At 47.3% G+C, this 18,492-nt stretch overlaps 1 protein-coding gene across 2 annotated transcripts in view; it reads right to left on the minus strand.

Annotated features, from left to right (window-relative positions):
* LOC140405504 (carboxy-terminal domain RNA polymerase II polypeptide A small phosphatase 2-like) overlaps nucleotides 1-18,492 on the minus strand; it is a 32,748-nt gene that overhangs the window by 8,110 nt on the left and 6,146 nt on the right. For both annotated transcript variants that reach the window (XM_072494022.1, XM_072494023.1), the window contains exons 2-3: nucleotides 7,257-7,405; nucleotides 3,649-3,687 (exon numbers count right to left, since the gene is read on the minus strand). In XM_072494022.1, the coding sequence (XP_072350123.1) occupies nucleotides 3,649-3,687; nucleotides 7,257-7,405 (188 nt within the window). The remainder of the gene's footprint in view (nucleotides 1-3,648; nucleotides 3,688-7,256; nucleotides 7,406-18,492) is intronic.

The following is an 18,492-nucleotide window of genomic DNA, read 5'->3' on the forward strand; positions in this document are numbered from 1 at the left end:
CAACCCTCTCCTCCACACTGTGCTCCACCCTGCCAGTGCTGAACATCCACCTGATGAATAAAATCTACCCCCATTATCATCCAATGTACTTGGTATAATGGTTTAACTCTAGTCATCTTTCAAAGATGCCTTTCAGGCAAACTATGGAAACCCAAGAAATAGCAAGCAGCCAGGTTTCGAGCAAAATACAAGTAGAGCATGCACAAAATCTTTTGCATTACCTCGCACATTTACATCAACACGAAATTCAGGTCTTTTTAAATAGCCAAATCAGCTGTCCCAAAAAGTCTAATTTCAGGATTCATAACCTGAGTGTTGAAGTGTTAAATGGGGGGGGGGGGGGAAATAAAAGAATTTGAGAGGTTGGTAAGCAGACCTAAAAAGGATTCCATTTCATCGGGTAGCCTGCATTTATGTAATAAGGACAGAGTCAGAAGCGGGAAAACGTTAAGCAATGGATGGCCCCTTTCAGAGTCTTGGTGGAGACAAGATATCTACAGTGGTCTTCATAAGGGGCTTAAATTATTCATATAAACTCGCAGATCAAAGAAAGGTTGGACATCAACAGGTAAACACAAAGTACCCATATACTTTTCATATCAAAAGATAAGTTTAGGTTGGGGGGGGCGATGGGTGTTAATGGGGCCATGGGTGATTCCGGATTCCTTTTTGTCATTTGTTTATGTGAACATGTGGGCGAATGTTTTGGGTTTGGTGGGAGGATGGGATCGTTGTTCTCAATATGGGGATTGACATATTTGTTACTGATTGTTGTTATTTACTGATTATTGTTTATTGTTGGTGGGTGTAAATTTGGGAGAAAATGCGAAAAAGGAGGAGAATAAAGAATTATTATTATTTTTTTTAAAAAAAAGATAAGTTTAGGAATTGAAGTTAATTTGATGAAATCTCGATCTGGGACATCTCAGGTGTACCATGTTGCCATGGGGATAGGTTGCCAGGAGCGACTCTTTTATTTTGGGTTGATCCGTTTTGTTTTCTCACAGAAACTGTTAGTCACCTTGGAAGGCTGAGAGGAGACAGTTATTCATGAGGACATAAAGCGACACACACGCATGCACACACACAAAAATGAATTCCCAAGCCCTCTGTCATACCTTGGTTTCGTCCCAGGAGAAGTGAAGGATACCTCAAGATAGTGTGACATATTGGAGAAGTTTTGGGTGAAAAGAAAAATAGAATAGGGAGTATCCCATTGAGATTTTCAGTCTTAAAGAATAAGGGTTTATGAAATATTGTATTGTTAGCAGTACACGCTTTGATTAATTCTTGTACAGTAAAAGGTTTTCTTTAAAATGTGAAACCTTATGGCATAATTCCTTCTGTTAATAATTGGAATTTGAATTTCTATTTAAAAGTTAATGGTTCCCCTTGATATCATAACACAGTTCTGACAGAATGTGATGGAAGAAACAGGAATCCTAATGAGTTATTTACACTGAAAAGCATTCCCTTCAAGCCCAAGATCTTGTTAAAATAGGGATGTGAACAAGACAAGATTTCACTCCAAACGACCCGATGAATCAGTTGGCAAGATTACCACAATGAGCCATACAGGTCCAAGGGTCAGTCCCAGATGTGCATGGAGTTCACTAGTCTCAGCTGGATCAGGTTCAAAAAGAGGGTGAGAAACAGGAGACCGTTGTCTTTCCCATTCCCAGTGATGATAGATGGTGCGCAGTTATTAGATAAATAAAGGATCAGGCTTGATTTTGTTGCCTTCCATAGTCTAGGCTCATCCTGCTTCGAAAGGTTAGTCATGGCATGAATCAACCCCAGCCTCCCGGATTGCCTTGATCCACTACAGTTCGTCTACCGCTGCAACAGGTCCACAGCAGACACCATCTCCATGGCCCTGCACTCTACCCTGGAACACCTAGATAACAAAGACACCCATGTATCGACTACAGCTCAGCCTTCAACACCATTATTCCTACGAACCTCATTTCCAAACTCCGTGGCCTGGGCCTCGGCTCCTCCCTCTGCAACTGGATCCTGAACTTTCAAACCCACCGGCCACAATCAGTAAGGATAGGCAACAACATTTCCTCCACGATCATCCTCAACACTGGTGCCCCACAAGGCTGTGTCCTCAGCTCCCTACTATACTCCTTATACACCTATAACTGTGTGGCCAAATTCCCCTCCAACTCGATTTTCAAATTTGCTGATGACACCACCGTAGTGGGTCGGATTTCAAACAATGACGAGACAGAGTACGGGAATGAGATAGAGAATCTGGTGAACTGGTGCGACGACAATAATCTCTCCCTCAATGTCAACAAAACGAAGGAGATTGTCATCGACTTCAGGAAGCGTAGTGGAGAACATGCCCTTGTCTACATCAATGGGAACGAAGTAGAAAGGGTCGAGAGCTTCAAGTTTTTAGGTGTCCAGATCACCAACAACCTGTCCTGGCCCCTCCGTGCCGACACTATAGTTAAGAAAGCCCACCAACGACTCTACTTTCTCAGAAGACTAAGGAAATTTGGCATGTCACCTACGACCCTCACCAACTTCTACAGATGCACCATAGAAAGCATTCTTTCTGGTTGTATCACAGCTTGGTATGGAGCCTGCTCTGCCCAAGACCGCAGGAAACTACAAAAGGTCGTGAATGTAGCCCAGTCCATCACGCAAACCAGCCTTTGACTCGGTCTACAATTCCCACTGCCTCGGAAAGGCAGGCAGCATAGTTAAGGACCCCACGCACCTTCTCTTCCACCTTCTCCCGTCAGGAAAAAGATCCCAAAGTTTGAGGTCACGTACTAACCGACTCAAGAACAGCTTCTTCCCTACTGCCATTAGACCTTTGAATGGACCTACCTCGTATTAAGTTGATCTTTTCTCTACACCTTGCTACAACTGTAACATTATATTCTGCAGTCTCTCCGTCCTTCCCTATGTACGGTGTGCATTGTCTGTACAGCATACAAGAAACAATACTTTTCACTGTATACTAATACGTGACAATAAATCAAATCAAATTTTTTTTTTTAAATGGCCACCTGAAAATGGTCCTGGAGGACTCATGGTGCCCATATAAGTGTCCCTCAGCAACGTGAATTCAGAATGAGGTGACCTCCTAAACTAGCTACAACCCCCAAGGGGTGGGTCATAGGGCAATTTTCCAGATTAGCCCCCAGCTAATTGCACAGGGCATCACCACATATGGGGAAGTCAGGATGGAGCAGTAGGTCTTTTCCTGTCCTTCACTTCACACGTGAAGCTGAAAGGAGAAAACCAAGTGTACAGTAATGCAAACCAAGGTGGCCTTCTTCGAAAAGTAAAACGTCAAGCAGGATTTGAGTTTTTGCAAACCCGGAGGCCCCAGATGTGTCTTTATGTCGGAAGTGTGAGGGGCAGATGACTTAAAAAGCCAAAAATTCTAACTGGAAACAAATCCCTGGTGTCAGGCTACCCACAATGCAACATGCGATTGGGCATGCTCATTCGCAGTCCAGCACTGAAAGTTACACAATTCTTCAAAAGCTGGATGTACACAATATGGCAAAATTCAAACCTCCTACATTTCAACACTCAGAATGCTGGGGGTACACGGTATCACATCAGCGAAGATAACAAATAGCAGAAAGAGTCCTCTTAGTATAGCAACAAGACACATACCCGGGAATACTGGCACTGGAGAACTCGCGGCAAGTTGGACTGTTTGGGGAAAAGAAAAAAAAAGTCATTTTCAAATGTGGAAGATAATACAGTAAAATGACGCGTCCAGACCCGGTTCAGGAATTCATGACATTGCCTTGCTGCTGTGGCGCAGCAGACATCACCTGGAGTCAGAAGGTTATAGTCCAAGCCGCATTACAAAGACTTGAACACAAAATCTAGGCCGACACTCTGTGGTACTGAGCGTGCCGAATTGTCAAGAGGGGTCACCTGTCAGATGAGAGGTTAAACGGAGGCGCCATATTTTCGCTCGGGTGAACGTAAAAGGTCTAACAACATTATTCAGAGAGCAAGGGAGTTCTCCCCAGTGTCCTGGCCAGTGGACTATCTCCTCTGGGGCAGTGAAGGCCAAGAGGGGAGATTTTTTAAATTACAAAAAGGTGTTTGAAAGGAAGAATAGGGGACAATGGTGAGAAGTTAATTTAAAATGGTTGCTTAAGAGTGTGGTCAAAAAAAAAAATGTGCCTAACACATGAGGGTTGTTGAAGTGTTTTGAGTTAAGAAACCTATATTTATCGGGCAGCACAAGTGGATAGCACTGTGGCTTCACAGCGCCAGGGTCCCAGGTTCGATTCCCCGCTGGGACACTGTCCGTGCGGAGTCTGCACGTTCTCCCAGTGTCTGCGTGGGTTTCCTCCGGGTGCTCCGGTTTCCTCCCACAGTCCAAAGACGTGCAGGTTAGGTGGATTGGCCATGCTAAATTGCCCTTAGTGACCAAAAAAAAAAAGGCAGGAATGTTCCCTTCCAGTCGGGGAACACTTCAGCAGTCAAGGGCATTCAGCCTCTGATCTCCGGGTAAGCGTTCTCCAAGGCGGCCTTCAGGACGCGCGACAACGCAGAATCGCCGAGCAGAAACTTATAGCCAAGTTCCGCACACATGAGTGCGGCCTCAACCGGGACCTGGGATTCATGTCACATTACATTCATCCCCCACCATCTGGCCTGCAAAATCCTACCAACTGTCCTGGCTTGACACAATTCACACCTCTTTAACCTGGGGTTACCCCATCTCTGGATCTGTAAAGATTTAATCACCTGCTAATGCTCGCATTCCAAGCATTGTTTGGCATCTTTGAATTTGTCTATATATGTGTTTCTGGAACATACCTCTTCATTCACCTGAGGAAGGAGCAGCGCTCCGAAAGCTAGTGACATCGAAACAAACCTGTTGGACTTTAACCTGGTGTTGGAAGACTTCGTACTGTGCTCACCCCAGTCCAACGCCGGCATCTCCACATCAAAAAAAAAAGGGTTAGGAGGGATTATTGGGTTACAGGGATAGGATGGAAGCGAGGGCTTAAGTGGGTCGGTGCAGATTTGATGGGCCGAATGGCCTCCTTCTGCACTGTATGTTCTATGTATCAGAGTTTGCAGGTCAAGGATTCCGATTTCCAACGATCCTCACACATTGATCCATGTACCAGCCAGGAACTGGCTACACATGCACAGTTAGGATATTTTTGTTCTTCAGGCTGAGGAATGGCCCTATGCAGGAGAGAAAAAAGAACAGTGCAAATACCCAGGCCCGATGACTTGGTAGAGAGTGCCTTCTATGGAATAAATGTCCCAAGCACAGGAGCGCTCCCAAAAGGGATAAAAGACAGGGGAACAAATAGGTCCTATTAAGTTAATTTAAAAGAAAGGAGTCAAGAGGGTCCAAATTAAAAGAAAGTGCTACAAGGAGCAGACTTTGAGCGAAATTGGCACGAGAGGCCCGGAGGATCAGAGAAGGCAGCCGAAGGGTGGGGCCTACGGGCCCCAGTTCCTTTGGGGTAAAGGTATCCCTTTGAAGCAGTGGTGTTCTGCTTGGCACAGCTGAAGATCTGAAATTGTGCTTCGGAGGGGAAACTGGAGTATACTTGGGAGATTCCGGGGAAGAATCTCAGGAGGAGAGATTGAAACCCTGCGAGGTGGGTCGCTGTTGAAGCCTTCCGAGCGAGACCAATGTTTGGAGAGAATTTCAGGGCGAGATCTTCAAATGTGAAAATGGGAAACTCTGAGAAAGCTGAAGTTTAAGCTTACTGAGGAGAAATCCTTTGAATCAGTTTTGGTCACGTGTCATATATTGTGTAGTGCAGTGTGTTTGACCACAGTTCATCTGTCAATTCACATACACCCCAACACTTACCATGAACATTAGAGCATAAAATAGATACTGTAAATACATTTGTCTTTCTGAACTTAAACAGGTAAAATCTTCTGGATTTAATCACTTAGTAAGCATCTCGAATCTCAAACTTCATCTACCTTTATTGGTTCCGAACTGGATCTCCCCTCACGACCCAGGGTCTGGCCATGAAACATACAGTGCAGAAGGAGGCCATTCGGCCCATCGGGTCTGCACCAACCCACCCAAACCCTCACTTCCACCCTATCCCCGGAACCCAATAACCCCATCTAACCTTTTTGGACACTAAGGGCAACTTAGCATGGCCAATCCACCTAACCTGCACTTCTTTGGATCATAACATTCGTCAAGCAGTTGATGCAGAAACTACTGCATTTTTGAGAGAAATCTGGATAGCTATTTAAGCTCGATCTCGGAAGATCTCGGACTATGGGGAGAGAGTAATTGCTTAAGAGAGTGGGACTAAGAGAGTGGGTCAGTGGGATTGGCTTTGGGTTGCTTGAGCAAAGAGCTGAGACAGACCTGATAGCATGTTCATGCTGTGAACTCTTATAGATCTAGAAAGTTTCAGATTCAATTCTCAACCTATGCAGACTTAGCCAATCTCTGCAGGGGCAGTACGGGATCAGGCTTCGATGTCTCCCTTCCCTCCAGTGGTAGAATAGTTTACCACTTTGGTGAGGTGCCAGTGTTAACAAAAGGCAGACTCAACACCTTCAAGAGTGGAAAGAAAAAAAGTATTGCATTTATATAGTGCTTTTCACAATCACCAGGCACTGTGCGGAGTCTGCACGTTCTCCCAGTGTGTGCGTGGGTTTCCTCCGGGTGCTCCGGTTTCCTCCCACAGTCCAAAGATGTGCAGGTTAGGTGGATTGGTCATGATAAATTGCCCTTAGTGACCAAAAAGGTTAGGAGGGGTTCTTGGGTTATGGGGATAGGGTGGAGGTGTGGGCTTAAGTGGGTCGGTGCAGACTCGATGGGCCGAATGGCCTCCTTCTGCACTGCATGTTCTATGTTATCTCAAGGCATTTCCCAGCCAATGAAATACTTTTCGAAATATAGTCACTGTCATAAGTGGCAGCCAATTTGCACATAGCAACAGTCCACAAATAGTAAGGTGAGATAATCTGTTTCAGTGATGTTGGGCGAGAGATAAATTATTGGCCAGGCCACCAGGGATATTTCCCCTACTCTTCATCAAAATAGTGCAGTGAGATCTTGGATGTTCACCCAAGAGGGCCGTCAGTTTAACATCTCACCAAAAGGCTGCGCCTGCAACAATGCCGCACTCTCAGTACTGCACAGTGTGGGGGACATGAACCCAGAGCCTGTGACTCAACAAGAATGCTACCCACTGAGCCACAGCTGGTACTAAAGGGTGGGGAGATGACAGGGACAACAAGCCAGAAGGTGTACTTGCCTTAGATACAGGACCACTTTCCTTTGGTGGGATTGCGTGCTTGGAACCTTCTGGAAACTGGCGGACATTCTGCGCAGAAAAGCACCAGAAGAGCAAGCTGAAGATATTCCTGCCACAAGACTTGGTCGACAACACGTCGTGAGCAGAACCTGCACATAACCAAAGATTGAAAGAAAAAATAAAGGTTTCAAATCTCCCCTGTCAAATCAATGACCAACCAGGTCTTCAAAAGCCTCCTGAAAAATAATTTGACCCCTACTTTGCTCAGTTGCTCCCACAATTCACAATGGTTGCAAATATTTTGCTTCAGTGAAGAGTTTTGCTACATTAAGACACAATTAACACCCATCCCATTGTAACGCCTTGTTGTTCCTCCTTTCTTCCATCCTAACTTTAAATAGAGACTTTTTCCCAGAGGGGTGAATTACTAGGGGGCATAGGTTTCAGGTGCGAGGGGCAAGGTTTAGAGGAGATGTACAAGACAAGTTTTTTTTTTTTTTAAAAACACAGAGGGTAGTGGGTGCCTGGAACTCGCTGCCGGAGGAGGTGGTGGAAGCAGGGACGATAGTGACATTTAAGGGGCATCTTGACAAATACATGAATAGGATGGTAAGAAGTCTTCCAACACCAGGTTAAAGTCCAACAGGTTTGTTTCAAATCACTAGCTTTCGGAGCGCTGCTCCCTCCTCAGGAGCACTCCTCCTTCCTCTTCATTCACCTGAGGAAGGAGCAGTGCTCCGAAAGCTAGTGATTTGAAACAAACTATTTGTTATTTGCTATTTGTGATTTTTATCAATGACTTGGAGGAGGGGGCTGAAGGGTGGGTCAGTAAATTTGCTGATGACACCAAGATTGGTGGAGTAGTGGACGAGGTGGAGGGCAGTTGTAGGCGGCAAAGAGACATTGATAGGATGCAGAGCTGGGCCGAAAAATGGCAGATGGAGTTTAACCCTGATAAGTGCAAGGGGATTCATTTTGGTAGAAAAAATTTGAATGTGGATTACAGGGTCAACAACAGGGTTGGTGAGGAATGTGGAGGAACAGAGAGATTTTGGGGTTCATGTCCACAGATCTCTGAAAGTTGCCACCCAAGTGGATAGAGCCGTGAAGAGAGCCTATCGTGTGTTAGCGTTTATTAACAGGGGGATTGAGTTTAAGAGCCGTGAGGTTATGCTGCAACTGTACCGGACCCTGGTGAGACCACATTTGGAGTATTGCGTGCAGTTCTGGTCACCTCATTATAGGAAGGATGTGGAAGCATTGGAAAGGGTACAAAGGAGATTTACCAGGATGCTGCCTGGTTTGCAGGATAGGTCTTATGAGGAAAGGTTGAGGGAGCTAGGGCTTTTCTCATTGGAGCGAAGGAGGATGAGAGGTGACTTAATTGAGGTGTATAAGATGATGAGAGGGATAGATAGAGTGGACGTTCAGAGACTATTTCCTCGGGTGGATGTAGCTGTTACAAGGGGGCATAACTATAAGATTCAGGGTGGGAGATATAGAAGGGATGTCCGAGGTAGGTTCTTTACTCGGAGTGGTTGGGGTGTGGAACGCACTCCCAGCTATGGTAGTGGAGTCGGACACTTTAGGAGCTTTCAAGCGGTTATTGGATAGGCATATGGAGTGCACTAGAATGATTGGGAGCAGGTTGATTTGATCTTAGTTTCAGACTAGTTCGGCACAACATCGTGGGCCGAAGGGCCTGTACTGTGCTGTACAGTCCTATGTTATGTTCTAAACCCGTTGGACTTCAACCTGGTGTTGTAAGACTTCTTACTGTGCTCACCCCAGTCCAACGCCGGCATCGCCACATCATGAATAGGACGGGAATAGAGGGATACGGACCCCGGAAGTGTAGGAGATTGTAGTTTAGACGGGCAGCATGGTCGGCGCAGGCTTGGAGGGCCGAAGGGCCTGTTCCTGTGCTGTACATTTCCTTGTTCGTTTGCAGAGAAATACTCAATTTGACAGCGCTTGCAGGTTGCTCTGCCACTTAAATTAAATTAGTTGCAAAAGTTTTGATGAGTTGCCATTATACCACTCTCCACCTGGGGGTGCTACAGGCTCAGAAATGACTGCTCAGGCTGTTAACACTGAACTGCTGCCAGACCGAATTGCAGCTGTTTCCAACGTAGCTTTTGTACACGGACACATTCTTCCTCACCGTGTAAACACACCTAAAGCACTGCAGAGACTTCTTGGAAAGACATTATTTGGATTTGTTTATTGTCACGTGTACCGAGGATTGTTCTGTGTACAGCTCAAACCGATCATTCTGTACATGAAAAGAAATTACTTTGTATAAAATATATGTTTGCCCAATGTAAATACATAGGCACAGGCATCGGGTGAAGCATACAGGAGTGTAGTACTACACAGTAGAGAAGATGTGTGGAGCGATCAGTTCAGTCCATAAGAGGGTCATTTAGGAGTCTGGTGACAGTGGGGAAGAAGCTGTTTTTGAATCTGTTCGTGCGTGTTCTCAGACTTCTGTATCTCCTGCCCGATGGAAGAAGTTGGAAGAGTGAGTAAGCCGGGTGGGAGGGATCTTTGATTATACTGCCCGCTTTCCCCAGGCAGCGGGAGGTGTAGATGGAGTCAATGGATGGGAGGCAGGTTCGTGTGATGGACTGGGCGGTGTTCACGACTCTCTGAAGTTTCTTGCGGTCCTGGGCCGAGCAGTTGCCATACCAGGCTGTGATGCAGCCCGATAGGATGCTTTCTATGGTGCATCTGTAAAAGTTGGTACGGATTAATGTGGACATGCCGAATTTCCTTAGTTTCCTGAGGAAGTATAGGCGCTGTTGTGCTTTCTTGGTGGTAGCGTCGACGTGGGTGGACCAGGACAGATTTTTGGAGATGTGCACCCCTAGGAATTTGAAACTGCTAACCATCTCCACCTCGCTGAGAGGGGTGTGTACAATACTTTGCTTCCTGAAGTCAATGACCAGCTCTTTAGTTTTGCTGGCATTGAGGGAGAGATTGTTGTCGCTACACCACTCCACTCGGTTTTCTATCTCCCTCCTGTATTCGGACTCATCATTGTTCGAGATCCGACCCACTACAGTCGTGTCGTCAGCAAACTTGTAGATGGAGTTGCAGCCAAATCTTGCCACGCAGTCGTGTGTGTACAGGGAGTAGAGTAGGGGGCTAAGTACGCAGCCTTGCGGGGCCCCGGTATGGGGGACTATCGTGGAGGAAAAGTTGTTGTTTATTCTTAAGGATTGTGGTCTGTGGGTCAGAAAGTCGAGGATACAGTTGCAGAGGGAGGAGCCAAGTCCTAGGTTTTGGAGCTTTGATATGGGCAACCTGCACCCCCAGGTACCTAAAATGAGTCCCTGCCCTACGGAATGGCAGCCCCCTCACTCCTGCCCCCACCCCCGGCCGAGACACCACAAAATACTCACTCGTCTAGATTCAGCTTGTACCCCGAGAAAGACCCAAACACTCGAAGCAGCTCCAATATTCCCCCTATCGACACACTCCGTTCCGACACGTATAACAGCAAGTTATCGGCATATAAGAACACCCTATGCTCTATCCCACCCCCTCTCCCCCCCCCTGCACTATTCCTTTCCATACCCCCAAACTTCTTAATGCGATGGCCAACGGCTCAATCGCGAGTGGAAACAGCAGGGGGGGGGGGAGACATCGGACATCCCTGCCTAGTCCCACGGTGGAGAGCAAAGTATCTCGAGCTGATGTTGTCTGTGCGGACACTCGCCCTCGGCTCCTTGTATAGTACCTCCATCCAGTTCACAAATCTTAGTCCAATCCGAAACCGCTCCAGAACTGCCTTCAAGTACCCCCATTTTACCCAGTCAAACGCCTTCTCAGCGTCCAATGCCACACCCACCTCTGTTTCCTTCCCCTCTGCCGGTGCCATAACCACGTTCAATGCCCTTCTAACGTTGAAAAGAGCTGCCTCCCTCTGACGAATCCCATCTGATCTTCACCTTTCACCTTCGGGAGGCACTCCTCCAGCCTACCCGCCAGTACCTTCGTCAATATCTTTGCGTCCACGTTTAAAAGTGATATGGGCCTAGATAAGACCATAGACCATAAGACATAGGAGCGGATGTAAGGCCATTCGGCCCATCGAGTCCACTCCACCATTCAATCATGGCTGATTTCAACCCCATTTACCCGCTCTCTCTCCATAGCCCTTAATTCTTGATTTCTCGAGGAATTTATCAACTTCTGTCTTAAAGACACTCAACGTCCCGGCCTCCACCGCCCTCTGTGGCAATGAATTCCACAGACCCACCACTCTCTGGCTGAAAAAATTTCTCCTCATCTCTGTTCTAAAGTGACTCCCTTTTATTCTAAGGCTGTGCCCCCGGGTCCTAGTCTCCCCTGCTAATGGAAACAACTTCCCTACATCCACCCTATCTAAGCCATTCATTATCTTGTAAGTTTCTATTAGATCTCCCCTCAACCTCCTAAACTCCAATGAATATAATCCCAGGATCCTCAGACGTTCATCGTATGTTAGGCCTACCATTCCTGGGATCATCCGTGTGAATCTCCGCTGGACCCGCTCCAGTGCCAGTATGTCCTTCCTGAGGTGTGGGGCCCAAAATTGCTCACAGTATTCTAAATGGGGCCTAACTAATGCTTTATAAAGCTTCAGAAGTACATCCCTGCTTTTATATTCCAAGCCTCGAGATAAATGACAACATTGCATTTGCTTTCTTAATTACGGACTCAACCTGCAAGTTTACCTTTAGAGAATCCTGGACTAGGACTCCCAAGTCCCTTTGCACTTCAGCATTATGAATTTTGTCACCATTTAGAAAATAGTCCATGCCTCTATTCTTTTTTTCCCCAGAGTGCAAGACCTCGCACTTGCCCATGTTGAATTTCATCAGCCATTTCTTGGACCACTCTCCTAAACTGTCTAAATCTTTCTGCAGCCTCCCCACCTACTCCATACTACCTGCCCCTCCACCTATCTTTGTATCATCGGCAAACTTAGCCAGAATGCCCCCAGTCCCGTCATCTAGATCGTTAATATATAAAGAGAACAGCTGTGGCCCCAACACTGAACCCTGCGGGACACCACTCGTCACCGGTTGCCATTCCGAAAAAGAACCTTTTATCCCAACTCTCTGCCTTCTGCCTGACAGCCAATCGTCAATCCATGTTCGTACCTTGCCTCAAATACCATGGGCCCTTATTTTACTCAGCAGTCTCCCGTGAGGCACCTTATCAAAGGCCTTTTGGAAGTCAAGATAGATAACATCCATTGGCTCTCCTTGGTCTAACCTATTTGTTATCTCTTCAAAGAACTCTAACAGGTTTGTCAGGCATGACCTCCCCTTACTAAATCCATGCTGACTTGTCCTAATCCGACCCTGCACTTCCAAGAATTTAGAAATCTCATCCTTAACAATGGATTCTAGAAGCTTGCCAACAACCGAGGTTAGGCTAATTGGCCTATAATTTTCCATCTTTATCCTTGTTCCCTTCTTGAACAGGAGGGTTACAACAGCGATTTTCCAATCCTCTGGGACTTTCCCTGACTCCAGTGACTTTTGAAAGATCATAACTAACGCCTCCACTATTTCTTCAGCTATCTCCTTTAGAACTCTAGGATGTAGCCCATCTGGGCCCGGAGATTTATCAATTTTTAGACCTCTTAGTTTCTCTAGCACTTTCTCCTTTGTGATGGCTACCATATTCAACTCTGCCCCCTGACTCTCCGGAATTGTTGGGATATTACTCATGTCTTCTACTGTGAAGACTGACGCAAAGTACTTATTCAGTTCCTCAGCTATTTCCTTGTCTCCCATCACTAGATTACCAGCGTCATTTTGGAGCGGCCCAATGTCTACTTTTGCCTCCCGTTTGTTTTTAATGTATTTAAAGAAACTTTTACTATCATTCCTAATGTTACTGGCTAGCCTACCTTCATAATTGATCCTCTCTTTCCTTATTTCTCTCTTTGTTATCCTCGGTTTGTTTTTGTAGCCTTCCCAATCTTCTGACTTCCCAGTACTCTTTGCCACATTCTAGGCTTTCTCTTTTGCTTTGATGCATTCCCTAACTTCCTTTGTCAGCCATGGCTGCCTAATCCCCCCTCTGATAACCTTTCTTTTCTTTGGGATGAACCTCTGTACTGTGTCCTCAATTACTCCCAGAAACTCCTGCCATTGCTGTTCTACTGTCTTTCCCACTAGGCTCTGCTCCCAGTCGATTTTCGTCAGTTCCTCCCTCATGCCCCTGTAGTTACCTTTATTTAACTGTAACACCTTTACATCTGATTCTACCTTCTTTCTTTCAAATTGGAGATTGAATTCTACCATATTATGATCACTGCCTCCGAAGTGTTCCCTTACTTTAAGATCTTTAATCAAGTCTGGCTCATTACATAACACTAAGTCCAGAGTGGCCTGTTCCCTCGTGGGCTCCATCACAAGCTGTTCCAAAAAGCCCTCCTGTAAACATTCAATGAATTCCCTTTCCTTGGGTCCACTGGCAGCATTATTTACCCAGTCCACCTGCATATTGAAGTCCCCCATGATCACTGTGACCTTGCCTTTCTGACATGCACTTTCTATTTCGTGGTGCATTTTGTGCCCCCGGTCCTGACCACTGTTAGGAGGCCTGTACATAACTCCCATTATGGTTTTTTTGCCTTTGTGGTTCCTCAACTCTACCCACACAGACTCCACATCATCTGACCCGATGTCGTTTAGTGCTATTGATTTAATTTCATTCCTAATTAACAAGGCAACCCCGCCCCCTCTGCCCACCTCTCTGTCTTTTCGATAGGTTGTGAATCCCTGGATGTTTAAATGCCAGTCCTGAACCCCCTGCAACCATGTCTCTGTGATGCCTACCACATCATACCTGCCAGTCACAATCTGGGCCACAAACTCATCTACCTTGTTCCGTACACTGCGCGCATTTAAATATAGCACCTTTAATTCTCTATTGACCGTCCCTTTTTGTTTTCTTAGTGTGGTGGACCTTGGTTTACTGAGCCTTTCCATACACTGTCATATTTTGTGGGATGGGGACTATCGTAACCTCTCCTGAGTTTTGTCTGTTCGTGTTTTTTTGTATTCCTAAGCAGCTACGCTTCCCACTGATTACTTCTTTATAATCTCTAAACAGGTCCTCTTTTCTAGACTTGCCTATGTTGTTGGTACCGACATGGACCACAACAACTGGATCCTCCCCCTCCCTCTCCAGTATCCTTTCAAGCCGGTCAGAGATGCCCCGCACCCTAGCACCGGGCAGGCGCTAGGTGCTATATGACCCACACTCTGGCGGATCCTTATCTTTTTTTAGCAACAGGTAAATCGATGCCTGCCCCAAAGTTTGTGGTAACACCCCCTTCCCTATCGCCTCTTCAAACATCCCACCATCAGCGGTGCCAGCTTATCTTTGAATTTTTTATAATATTCCACCGGAAACCCATCCGGCCCTGCCACCTTCCCCGACTGCATCCGCCCAATCGCATCCTTTATCTCCTGCTCCACTATCGCTCCTTCTAGTGTAGCCCTGTCCCCCTCCCCCACCTCGGGTACTCCAACCCATCTAGAAATTCCAGCATCTCACGGTCTCCCCCAGGTGGCTCTGACCTGGACAACCTCTCATAAAATTCCTCAAAGACCCTGTTAGTCAGATCCGGAGCCACCACCAACTTCCCTGCCCCATCCCTCACCTGAACAATTTCTCTAACTGCTGCCTCCCTCCGGAGCGGACCTGCTAACATACGCCTCATCTCCATGTTCGTAAACTGCACCCCTTGCTCGTCTCAGTTGGCGCACCACCTTCAGAGCACATACGTTCACAAGCACCACTCGTACACCCTCCAACTTCCCACTCACCATTATATATCTACCCCCCTTATCTGCCACAATTCTTCCAGCCTCAAACGCCACTCGCTTACTGATCAATATCGCTACCCCCCTGGTCTTTGAGTCCAGCCCAGAGTGAAACACCTGACCAACCCACCCCTTTCTCAATCTCGTCTGGTCTATAATCTGTAGATGTGCCTCCTGAAGCATTGCTACGTCTGCCTTCAGCCCCTTTAAATGCGCGAAAACGCGAGCCCTTTTGACCGGCCCATTCAAACCTCTCACAGTCCATGTAATCAGCCTGGACGGGGGGAGGGGGCTGCTGCCCGGCTTGCCCCCCCCCCCCCCCCGGACTAGCCATAACCTTTTTTTGACCAGCCCCGAGCCCGCGCCCCCCGCTTCCCCGAGCACCCCCATGAGCAGCAGCCATTCCCGACCTCCCATTTGTTCCCCAATAATAGTTCCTCCCCTGTCAGCAAAGCAGCCTCCCCCTCTTCCCCCTCCCCCCCACAACAGCACCCGAAACTCAATCCCCCAGGTCAAGCACCGCCTTAGCACTTGCTCACCCCCCCACCGCGCTTCCGAGAGTCAGCTGACCCATGCTGACCCCGATAACCCCCACCCCTGGTGCCAAACAGTCTGGCTCCCTATTGTTCGAACCCCTCTCCCTCCATGAATAAACCATTTAACAACATTGCATTCCCCAGGAAGTAAACAACCTCAAGTAAAAGAAATTAACATAAACCAATGAAGAACCAATCACTTGAAACAAAACCCAACCTCCCACAGAATAGCACCAACTTCAGGGCCCCCTCCCCCCTCCGCATTAAATCCCTGCAAAACAAAGCACCCACAAACCACCACCCCATCCCAATAATTAACCCCAAACTACATACAATCTTGTATGAAACGATACAAAAATTACGAACCACCGCCACATAACTTCTTCGAGACTTAAGTGTCCTTTAAGACGTTTCTAACTTATTTTCTTTGATAAATGTCCATACATCGTCCGGTGCCTCAAAGTAAAAGTGCCGGTCTTCGTGCGTAACCCCCAACCGCGCTGGATACAGCATCCCGAATTTCACCCCCTTCTTGAAGCGAATCGCCTTCACCCGGTTAAACTCAGCACGTCTCTTCGCCAGCTCCGCTCCCAGGTCCTGGTAGATGCGCACCTCGCTGTTCTCTCATCTGCTGCTCCGCTCTTTCTTGGCCCACCGCAAGACGAGTTCTTTGTCCGTAAAACGGTGGAAACACACCACCATGGCCCTCGGTGGGTCGTTCGCCTTAGACTTCCTTGCGAGGGCTCTGTGCGCTCCATCCACTTCCAGGGGCCGAGAAAACGCCCCGGGCCCCATCAGCGTCTCCAGCATGCCCGCCACATATGCTCCCGCATTCGACCCCTCAATTCCTTCAGGGAGGCCAACGATCCTTAAGTTCAGCCTCCTGGACCTGTTCTCAAGGTCCTCCACCTTCTCCTGCATTCTCTTGTGGCGATCGTCTCACACCTCCACCTTGTGCTCCAGCACGGTTAGATAGTCCTCCTGGCTGGACAACGTCAGCTCAATCTCTTGTATCGCTTTCCCTTGGGCCGCCTGATTCAATACCACTTGAGCGATCGCAGCCTTGATCGGGTCCAGCGTTTCCTTTTTCAGCTCAGTGAGACAGTCCTTAAAGAACTTCATCTGTTGCTCCAGAGACCACTGAGCCCCCGCTCCCTGGTCCTGACACTTCGCCATGCTGCGCCGCGATACCAGCTCCGACTGCTTCACTCTATCAGGGCGGAGTCTTTTCACACGGCCATTTTAAAAAAAATCATAGAATTTACAGAGCAGAAGGAGGCCATTCGGCCCATCGAGTCTGCACCGGCTCCTGGAAATAGCGCCCTACCCAAGGTCAACACCTCCACCCTATCCCCATAACCCAGTAACCCCACTCAACACTAAGGGCAATTTATCATGGCCAATCCACCTAACCTGCACATCTTTGGACTGTGGGAGGAAACCGGAGCACCCGGAGGAAACCCACGCACACACGGGGAGAACGTGCAGACTCCGCACAGACAGTGACCCAAGCCGGAATCGAACCTGGGACCCTGGTGCTGTGAAGCAATTGTGCTATCCACAATGCTACCGTGCTGCCCTAGTCCAATTAGCCATACATCGCAGAGGGAATCCTTCTTATGTCCACTTCACCGATCTATCCCATAAAGTCTGAGAAAAAACGGGAAGAGGTCCGAAAGTTCGTTCCAGGCGGGAGCTATTGAATGTGCGACCTACTCCTCCATGGTCACCACCGGAAGTCCCCGCTAAATTGCCTCTTAAATTGGAAAAAATGAATTGGGTACTCTAACTTTTTTTTAACAAAAGCACAAATATTCTTTATTGAGTTGGCGGAGTTTTTTGATGAGGTAACACAGAGGGTTGACAAGGGGAATGCAGTTGATGGGGTGTATATGGATTTCCAAAAGGTGTTTAACGTAGTGGCACATAACAGACTTGCCAGCAAAATTAAGCCCAAGGAATAACAGGGAAAGTGGTTATAACGCTGGTCGTCAGACAGAAAACAAAGTCGTGGTGAAGAATTGTTTTTCAGACTGGAGGAAGGGGTGTACTGGGGTTCTCCAGGGTCAGTACCAACACCACGGCTTTTCTTGATCTACATTAGTGGCCTAGATTTGGGTGTGCAGGGTACAATTTCAAAATTTGCAGTTGATACAAAATCTGGAACTATTGTGGACTATGAGGAAGATGGTGATAGATTAAGAAGACAGAGACAGGCTGGTGGAATGGGCATGAGAGATGAATTTTAATGCACAGAAGTGTGAAGTGGGATATTTTGGTAAGAAGAACAAGGAGAGGCATTATAAAAATAAAGGGTGCAACTCTAAAGGGAGTGCAGGTACAGAGAGACATAGACATAGACATAGAACATACAGTGCAGAAGGAGGCCATTCGGCCCATCGAGTCTGCACCGACCCACTTTCGCCCTCACTTCCACCCTATCCCCGTAACCCAATAACCCCTCCTAACCTTTTTTTGGTCACTAAGGGCAATTTATCACGGCCAATCCACCTAACCTGCACGTCTTTGGACTGTGGGAGGAAACCGGAGCACCCGGAGGAAACCCACGCACACATGGGGAGGATGTGCAGACTCCGCACAGACAGTGACCCAGCGGGGAATCGAACCTGGGACCCTGGCGCTGTGAAGCCACAGTGCTATCCACTTGTGCTACCGTGCTGCCCTAGACCTGGGGTATATGTGCACAAATCATTGAAATGGCAAGGCAGGTTGAGAAAGTGGTTCAAAAGGTCGACACGATCCTGAGCTTTATAAATAGAGTACGAAAAACAAGGAGGTGATGGTGAATCTTTACAAAACTGTTTCAGCCTCAACTGGAGTATTGTATCCAATTCTGGGCAC

Source organism: Scyliorhinus torazame, chromosome X (genome assembly GCF_047496885.1).
Source record: "Scyliorhinus torazame isolate Kashiwa2021f chromosome X, sScyTor2.1, whole genome shotgun sequence".
NCBI lineage: Eukaryota > Metazoa > Chordata > Chondrichthyes > Carcharhiniformes > Scyliorhinidae > Scyliorhinus > Scyliorhinus torazame.